The sequence below is a fragment of the Charadrius vociferus genome, unplaced genomic scaffold (genome assembly GCF_000708025.1).
Source record: "Charadrius vociferus isolate BGI_N301 unplaced genomic scaffold, ASM70802v2 scaffold822, whole genome shotgun sequence".
NCBI lineage: Eukaryota > Metazoa > Chordata > Aves > Charadriiformes > Charadriidae > Charadrius > Charadrius vociferus.
This window is the reverse complement of record NW_009647481.1, coordinates 131,649-141,300: the sequence shown is the minus strand read 5'-3', so window position 1 is coordinate 141,300 and position 9,652 is coordinate 131,649. Positions and strand designations below refer to the sequence as shown.

Genomic DNA, 9,652 nt, shown 5'->3' with positions numbered 1-9,652 from the left:
GTGGGTAAGAGGACCTGCCTGTGCAGGACCTGCCACGTTGGAAACCCACCCTCCTGGAGAAGGGGTTCACCCTCTCTCCATCACCAGGCTGTGACCCACCAAGGCAGGGACACTGCCAGCGCCTTCCCACCACCACACCGGACATCGCCCCAGGGGCTGGGGATAAGCACTCACGTCACACGGTTGCTCCTCGGTCCTGCGCCGCGGCACTGGACTCCTGTGGGATGGAGGAGGGATGGGAATGTCAGCACTCCCATGGGAGTGGGGTGTTGGGGGCCGGGGGGCCGGCTCTCTGTGGCCTACAGCAGTAACCCGTGGGCCAGTGGGCAGAACCCCACTGAGGCTCCAGGAGCTGACTACAGCCCGAGCACCATCTCTCTGCCCTTCCCCATCACCTGCAGGACATGTTCAGCAGCAGCTAATGACCCTCATGGTGGCCCCGGCTGGGACGCAGGGGATGAGGGAGAGTCCAAGAGGTGCCAGGACTTGGTGACAAACATCCCAGTGAGGTCCCATTCTCCTGGGACCCCATGTTGTTGACCATACCAAAGCCTAGTGCAGGGTCCAAGGCAAGAGCTTGACACCACAGAGGGGGCCGACAAAGAGGAGAAAAATCACCATGCCCCTGGGCTTGCTCTGCACGTAACTCTTTCCTCAGTGATCAGAGGGACCACAGCCATCGCCTCAGGTGTGCTGGGCCATAGGAGGAAGGAGGACCAGTTATCACCTCTCCAGGTCTCTGGCGAAGGGCTACAGCCCATCAGCTCTGTCCTGCGTGGCTGCCTTAGGCTGCCCTTCTCCACAAACCGGCTCAAACCTTCCAGCCCAGCCACCAGAAAGCAAAGAGGAAAACAATAACACAGCAGGTTCCTGCATCTTCCTTAGCCTACGTTCAGCTTAGCACCTTTCCCCAGGCTCTCCCGTACTGGCACATGCCGTGTCTGGCCCGTGGAGCTCCAGCAGAGCCAGCCCCAGGGAATGTCCTTGGCTTTGAAGCACTCCGGGATTTTTACACAGACGGTTTGCTTCCTTTTTCTTCCAAGGGCTTTGCCACGTGTGCCCTGGTGTTGGTTTTGTGGGGTGAGAAGGGGCCAGCTCTTGTGGGGTGGGGTGACATCACACTGGCTGCCTTCCCCCAGCCCCCTTCCATGAAAATCATCTTTCCCCAACTGCAGGACCACAGGAGAGCGCGCGAGTGAGTGAACGTGTTGGGTGTCTGCTACCACCCCCAACAGCATCATTTGCTCAGTGGTAACAGTCCGGAGGCAGCGACAGGGAGCAAATCCCCCAAGTGGGGGGCCATCGATGGCCAAGCAAATGGTGTCCTCACCCGTGCTGCCCTGGAGCTCTCTAGCATCTCCAGCAAGGTGGTCTGGTGGGAAGGTTGGGAGATACCAGGGTGCTGGGAGCTCCAGCCAGTGTGGGCTGTCCTCCTCTCTGAGCACAGCCAGCACCAGCCCCTCTGGAGCATGGAAGAGCAACCAAGAAATGACCGGTTGGTTTCACCATTTTCTAGACTTCAAGGCAAGAAAAGCTCCTGGAGACATCTGTCCCTGCCTGTACATTGCTGGTCATGTTGAGGCCCAGCACTGCAGTGAGGCTACAGTTTTGGAGAGACCAAGCTATGTGCAGCGGCAGGGCTCCCCCAGGCCAAGAAAAAGCGATCCCAATGGATGTCCCCAAAGAGCCCAATCACAAAGGAAAACGCATCCCTTGCCCAAGGGGCAGCTGGCAGCAGGTCTGCAGCATCTCCCATGCAAGTCAAGCAGTGACCTGCCTTTTCCCCAGTGGTGCGGGTACCCACAGGGTGGGAACTGTCACGGTGACTCTGCGTGCCTCAGACATTAGAAAACAGATGGGAAAAGGCAATCAAAAAAGGTAAGCAGAAACAGGGTGGGCAGGATGGGGCAGGTCCCCACGCCACAGTCAACCTGACGCAAGCCTAGGCTCGCCTGTCCCCACTGCACAGCTCACGCCGCCACACTTGGGCTGGTCGATCTTGTCAGCAGCAGGACTTGGGGTGCTGTGCCACAACCCTTCAAGCCCTCCAGCCCAGGGGACCACATGGGGACGAGGAAGAGGAGGAACCTACCTGCTGCCTCATGTCCTCCACTCCAGGCTGTTTTCTGCTGCCGTCGTCTCTTCCCAACTCATCAGCCTGTTCGTGCAGACTCAGGCTCCCGTGAATATCCGATACTTCATCTGCCGACCCCAGTCCGGTCTCCTCCAGGCAGATGCTGCCTCCTTCCTGCACCAGCTCTCCCGGGATGCTGGGACTTGACCCTCCCAGCACCCGATGGCTCAGGAGCTTCCTCTGGCGGCTTGAGCTCCCGGGAGCAGTGCCAGCATCCTGCAGCGAGCCTGCAACGCTGGATCCCTTGCCTGCCCGCCTGCTGTCGCGAGTGCCAGAGCTGGCTGGTGTGTTCGGGGCTAGGGTGGTGGAGCGGCTCTGCTCCCCGCCTTTGCCACCCTTCTGGACCGCTCCGTTCTGCAGGCCACCCGTGGGGACAGTCCCATTGCGAGCCCGCTCCCGCTGGAGCCGGTCGCTGCTGTGCTCCAGCTCCTCCGTGCTCGGCTCCCGGCTGCCGTCGGGCAGGGGACCGTCCTGCTGCTCATGGAAAGTGGGTTTCTTCCCGATGTGTGTGACACGAAACCTGGAACAGGGGCAGGACGGATCAAAATCCTTTCCCTCATCTCCCCCAGCTGTATTTCCAGCTTGTCTGCACCTCCAGCCTCAGATCTCCCTTGTTTGTAATCGATTTGTGCTGCTCTCCAAACCTTTTAGACCTATTCAACACCACCAACCCCCACTCTACACATGCCCGGACTGACTTAACCCCACTTTTCCTTTCCTTTTTGGCAAAACAAATAAAGAAGAATGAAAAGGTCAATCCAGCTGTTGGCTGGTACCGACCCTGCCAGCCTGTCCTCTCTGCAGCAAGATGGGTTGCAGCTCTTGGAAATGCTCTGAGATGCAACCTGGATGAACAGGAGCTTGTACAGAAACTCAGGTGTTGGTTCAGAAGGTAAAATGCAAACTGGCTGAGCCTCCTGAGGAAGGGATGGCCATGCAGAGCTGCATGGATGTTGCGCCCAGTGGCTGACTGCCATCAGGGGAATAAGAACCAGCATTTTCAGCAGGCAGTGCACGCTAAGTGAGGGCAGGGACAGGGTTTTGGTAGAGGGACCAAAGGCAGGAGGAGTTGTTTGGCTAATATCTGCCAGAGCACATTGTGCGCCATCCCCTGGAGCGATGGATGGTACCTAGGTGGTTCACCAAGGTTCCACTAGGTACTAGGTAACAGCTCAGATCTCCAGGGTAGGCAGAACAGCTGGAGACGTCAGTCTGACACCCACAAAGGCTGCACTTATAATCAGCAGTGATGCAATATTGCACCTGGGAAGAAGAGAGAAGTTAGGGATCTACCATAACCTTGAGATTTGTGAGAGGTAACAAGTAGGCAAAGCCTGAATTGCAAGTGAGCTGGCTGTGACTAACGCTGTGATGCTCTTCGTAAGCGATACAGGCCACTGCTGGACCAGCAGATGGGAAATCTCTTCCACCGTGAGCTAGTGTCCACCAGCCAAGGAATGCTGATCCCACCACAGAGCCCGTGACTCACCCAGCAACAGCTGTCCTTGCACTTGAGTCACACACAGAGAAGCCACAGATGGCTCTGCTGAGGCTCAGCTGCGAGTCAGCATCAGGCTAAAATATGATTTCAGCAGCGAAGTTCAAGCATTGCTGGGGTTGAAAGAAGAACAAGACCCAAAGGTATGGCAGTATGGCCGTTCTGAAGGAAGAAGCTGAGAAGAAAGGTCCAAGATATAAGAACAGATGCCAGAGATGAAGGAGACCAACGCCAGACTGAGGACCAGGCAGCAGTCTGTGGACAGTAGAGGCCCATTGCAGTCAGAAATGCTGCTCATGATTGGAAGGATCAAGAAGAAAAATGCTCCAGCTCTGGATGAGGTACCCACAAGACTGCTTGGGTCAGGCCAAGCAGCAGCAAATGTGACCTTTCAGGTCTATCCAGATATTTGGAGACAAGGCACCAGCACTGTGATTCAGGAAGACCAAAGAACATTCCACTCCCAAAGAGGGGCGGGGAGGAGACATGAGTGGCAGGGTCATTTCTTGGTAATGCCATTGAGCAACGTCAGTCTGGAAGAACTGGGAATGGATGCAAAGGAGCAGGCAGGGTTTGAACTGGAGGGGGCACAAGAGGTAACGTAACCAACCGCTGGATGGTGAGGGAAAAGGCAGGAAAGCTTTGGCTGTCTGCCTCGTCAGCATCACTGAGGCGTTTGATTCTATAGAACGTGACATGCTGCAGCTGATCAGGCTAAGGATGGAGGGTCAGATGCAGATGCTTTTGTGGACATGCTCTGCCACTGACAACTGGTTTAGGGAAAGCCCCAAGATAGATGGTAAATCATTCAGTAATACGAAAGTACAGATCATATAATCCTGATTACCTCAGAAATCTAGAAAAATTTGGGTGGAAAAAGCTCTTGGGAGGTCTCCAGTCCAACCCTCTGCTTGAAACTGGGCCACCTCCCACCTTCAATCAGGTTGCCTGGGGACCCCGTCCAGTCAGGTTTTGGAAATCTCTGAGGATGGAGATCCCTCCGCTCCTCTGGGTCCTGTCCCAGGGCTGCACCGTTCTCCGGGTGACAGTTTTTCCTTAAGTGTTATCTGGATTTCTCTTGCTGCAACTTGTGGCCATTGCCTCTTGTCCTGCCTTGTATACCTCTGAGATGAGTCTGGCTCCATCTTCATTTAAATTCCCCTTACCTACTGGAGTAGTTTTAGAGAGCAATTAGATTCCCCCCACCCCCTTAGACTTCTCCAGGCTAATTAAACGCCATTCCCTCTGAAGCTCCTCACATGCCACGTGCTCCAGCCCCTGATCATCTTGGTGGACCTCCACTAATTTAACTTCTTTCCACTCCTTCAGCAATGAGCCTGTGCCTACCAGCTGGGGACCAGACTCAGTCAATGAGCTGTAGGTAATAGGGGAGGAGGATGGACTCTCAACCACTGTGTCCAAAACAAAAGCAATAGCAAAAAAAACAAAAAAAAAAAAAGAGAGAGGAACAAGACCTGAGGACTGCAACAGAAGAGCTGGGTTAAATGAGCTTTTGCATGTAGGATCAGTCATGAATCGAGGTATTTTGTGCAATGAGGATATTCACAGTAAATAAGACACAGCAAGGGCAGTCCCAGAAAAGTCATCCAAGGATCTGAAAGAGCAAAGGGGCCAGCTTGGAAACGAGAACCAGAAACTGGAGGTAGTTTTGTACCTCATGGGCCTGTAAGCCCCTTAGCAGCTGGACCTCACACCAAGGAGGCTTGGGAAGTGGAAACTTTTAGAATATAACCTCGGTGAAATATAATGACTGTCCCTGGAGAAGGCTGATGTGGCACGGAATATTAGCGATAAAGAGAGGAAACCAAGATTTGATGGAAAGTGTCTTTAGGAAAGAAGACCACCTTCTCCAGCACTCAGAGGTGAGTGAGAGGAGACTGAGAAGAGCATGGACGGAGGACACAGGAGTGGATGGAGCTGGGTACCAGCCAGGGAATGAGATTAGCTATCAATATGCAATTACGCAGAGATCTGGCTTACCAAACACCACCCCTTAAACCAAGGACAGCTGACAGCAACGGGCAAAGAGGAAGCCAGAAGCTGTCAGTCTCCAGAAGGTGTGATCTTTGCTGGAGTTCAATGTGAGGACGTCTAGCGTCTCTCTCCCATTTACCAGGTCCCCATAAAGCCCCCAGTTCACCTCCCTACTGAAAGTCCTACCTGTGACAGTGAAAAAACCCACATCCCCTGATGCCCACTCTGGCTCAACATCACCATGAAAAGACTGTGTCTCATGGAGCTTCATCAAGGCTTAGGCCCTAAATGAAGACCTGCTGCAGGATCTGAGCACAGCAGAGCTTTGTGTCTCACCAGGGTGGCCATCCAGGGAGCAGCAGCTGCTTGTCACCCTGCCCCGTCACCATGGTGGTACAGAGATAAGTCCTGGAAGACCTTGCTAGAGGTCTTGTGCATGTTTTCTGCTGGGGAATGGGGTAACCTGGGCAAGCCTGTAGATTGTACTAAATGTTATTGACTACACAGAGACCACAGGCAGCTCAGGAAGTCCCTTGAGGTGAAACCAGGTGGGGACGGGAAGAATATTTGTGGGAAGTATTGGGCATACTCCCCTATTCTTATATTCCTCCCATGACATCTAATTACAGTCATCATTGGAGGCAACAACCTGCAGGAGCATAGCCACTCTTTCGTTCTGAAGGTGGTGGCTGGTAGCTTGCACCTGGGCCCTGCTGTCACCTCTTCCCCTTCCTAATGAGATCCCTAAAACTGGGGTTACTGCCCCTCTTGGGCAGCAAGAGCCCTGCTCGCACGTAGATGGGACAGCAGGCTTTGAAAGGACATGGATTTGGGGCTCTGGCCAGCCCTGAGTCAGCAGGACAAGCCAGGCTTGAGTCACCTTCCCGGAGAAGGAGGAGGTAAGCCACTAGTGCATCATGGCCTGCCACATACCATAGGCATTTCCAGGTGCAGGAGGCACCTGGTTCCTTGGGAATTCCAGCTGTAGAGCTACTACTGGGGCATCTAAACAAGAAAGAGCAAGAGGCCATCAGCAGATGGGCCACGTCTGGCAAAGCTCATTTAAGTACCTGCCCACTGAGAAGACGGTGGTCTCTCCAGGATGCATCCTGCCTTTGCCATCCTTGGACCGTCCTTGCCGATGCAGTGGGTGCCTCTTCCTCTTGCTGCAGTGGATGCAGGGGGCCTGCGTGGAGCCCAGATGCACTGTGTGGTGATGTGGTGGGCCCCCGTCCTGGCTGTTACGGTGAGGACAAAGGCTGCAATAGGAGAAGGACGTGACAGGTCGTGTTATCTGAAGGAGAATTCCCAACCTTGGTGCAGCTTCACTACAGCAAGCTCTGAGAAGCAACAGCTCTGGAGGGAACCTCCTGTGAAGACAGGAGTGAGGGAAGGCAGTTCCCCTTGATGGTGGGGTGACCGTCATCACAACCCGTAGGGGAGCAGGACTTCTTGTTGGGAAAATGCTTTATAACAAGCTGGAAAGAGGCTGGCTGCAGAGTCTGCAGACCAAGGTGATACCCAAAGGCTGCTTCTCCCTCACTCTGCAAGAGCCACAAGCTGGTATAGGCTTCTCTCACCTGGGCACTGGCACTGGGATGTCCCCTTCGTTGTCCCCTAGCATCTCCTTGAGGGCCTCTGCATTTGCTAAAGAGAGAAGAAAAAGGGCATGCGTCAGCCAAAGTGGTCAGCAAGTCTTCGGGCCAGCCCTAGGAAATGCTCACCTTCATTTTGGATGATGCATCTCACAATCTTTTCCACGGTGTCCTCGTTCAGCTCCTCCTCTTCATCTGAAAAAAGAAAAGGTGGCACTGAGGGTTGGGATTCAGATACTCGGCTCGCCAGTCCCTCTCCAGGAGCAGCCACTTTGACAGAGAGGTCAGAAAAATCTTGTATCCCGCATTGTACTGGGAAGCCCCTGGAGAACACCAGATCCCTTGGCCTGGAAAAGAAATGGCTAAAACAGCAGCCATGTGTGCAAGGAAAGGGGGGTTCTATTGCTCCATCAGAACTGGGGAGCATCACGTGAAATGAGTGGGAAGCAGGCTTGGAACAAGTCGAAAGAGAAGGCTCCTCATGGGGACAGTGCAGCCCTGGAGCTCCTGGGTGTAGGATGTTGCAGGTGCTAAAAGTCTCCAAGGGTAAATGGGACAAGTTCACAGAAAAGAAACCCGCTGGGGCCTGTTAGATACTGTCCATCTCTGACGGAGGAAGCCCCAGAGCTACACAATGTTAGAAGTTTAAAGAGTATGCTGGGGAAACTTGGCTCGGTGTCTCCTCCGTTGTGGTATTCATCCCCAGCATTCATTGCAACCTGCTTCTGGCCACTTGTTGGAGGTAGGAAGCTTGGCTGGCTGGACCTTCAGCCCAGTCTGCAGTATTATGTGTTCCTGTGAGCAGGTCAGAGTCGTGGTCTGGTAGGCAGCTGCTTCAAAGAGCATGGTCAGGAGCTGCCACTGCTCTCCTGGAAGCCCACATAGATGTTTCCCTGGGCTGTGGCAACTCCAGTGGCAAAGACAATCCTGGAAGGTTCAGCCATTGTCTCCATGTCATGTGCAGCCAAGTTATTGAAGCCAGAGGAGCACATCCAAGGACGCCTGGAAGCTCCTGCTGCATCTGTGGGCAAGCTGAGGGAGCCACGTTTCCCTCCTGGTGCACGAGAAGTGGCAGCGGGAGATGCTGACCCTCCTGAGCGCTGTCAATGGCACAGAGGAGCCAGAGGAGTTATGTAGCAACATTTGGCTGTTTTCAGGCAAGGAAGCAGACGGAGGAACACGTCTTCCCCATTTCAGCAGAGATTCATGAAAACACTAAATGACAGAGCTTGCTTGGACTGAGCTCTGGCTTGCACCCACGCTCGATGCTGCACTGACTTCCCAATCCTACTACCCAAGAGCCGGTTACGATGGTCTGAAGGGATGGAAAAACCCCTAAAGGTCCCCTTACAGTGTGGTGGCAGAGATCCCAAGGAAACACCCCTATTCCTCTGGCCTGCATGAGCACAACAGGGACTAGAAGAGCACATGACTGATAGCAAACACCATGCTGGCCTCACGCCGAACCTCCTAATGCCAAAGGGCCAGAGGGACAGCTCATGCCCTGGCTAGGAATTCTTTCCTTGTAGGGGACATGGGTTATAATTCAGGTGCTGGGGTTTTGGCAGGTCCTGGCTGCTCATCAGAATTATCTTTTGGTGATAACTCTGCTTTGGGAAGGCTCAGACACCGGCTTCTGCCTCCCTGGCACCACCAGCCTTCACCAGCCTGCGGAGCCAGCAGATCAGAGGGGTTCTCCGGGCCGCACGCTCCCAATCCCTGGGGAATACCACGTTACTCTCGTTGCCCCATCCCTTTTTTTCAACCCAAGGGCATGTGATGGGTAACCGTCACACCCCCAGCCCGCATCCCAGAAGCGTGTTTAAAGAGCATCGGTCCACACCAGCAAAAGGCAGCGAAAGCCCCCACTGAGCCCCCATCACCCCAGCACTCACTGGCCTGGAGCTCTGCCAGCACATCTTTGTTATCTGGGTCGAGCTCGTCCCGGAAAGTCCGGCACCGGTAACCCTTCTTCTTCAGGACATGGCAGATCAGGAAACCCACCAGCCCCATGATGAAGAAGACCAGGACGAGGAGGAAGACCATAGACAGGCTGTGCTGGGGGTCTGACTCCCCATCGTCGGTGCTGTTCTGGTCTGACATGCGGATCTAGGAGAAGGGGGAAGGTGGATCAGAGACCCCGGTGCTCACCCCTCGCCAGGCTCCCCATGCCCATCCTTCTCTTCCTCTTCCTCCCGTCTGCCTTGGGCAAGAGCCACCTCCCGGCTTAGGGTGGGCTGCCGAGGGCTCATCTCTTGCCCCGCAAGGTCCAGCGTGGCAGGGGGCCCCCACGGAGGAGAGAACAGGCTGGAGGTGGCTCATCACGGTCTCCCAAGGACACCGCTGTGCCCCTCACACAGCCGGCAAGAGGCATCCCAAGGGCAGCGGTGGCGGCGGCTGCATTCCCGCCGGCGCGCCCGGCCCCCCGCG

At 54.8% G+C, this 9,652-nt stretch overlaps 1 protein-coding gene across 1 annotated transcript; it reads right to left on the bottom strand.

Moving 5' to 3' along the window:
* Positions 1-428: 428 nt before the first annotated feature.
* Positions 429-9,325, bottom strand: RELL2 (RELT-like 2). The gene is made up of 6 exons (XM_009880743.1): positions 9,118-9,325; positions 7,352-7,417; positions 7,208-7,274; positions 6,698-6,886; positions 2,093-2,654; positions 429-443 (listed from the first exon to the last, which is right to left on the bottom strand). Exons 1-6 carry the CDS (start codon positions 9,323-9,325, stop codon positions 429-431), a joined length of 1,107 nt encoding a protein of 368 aa, XP_009879045.1.
* Positions 9,326-9,652: the final 327 nt, after the last annotated feature.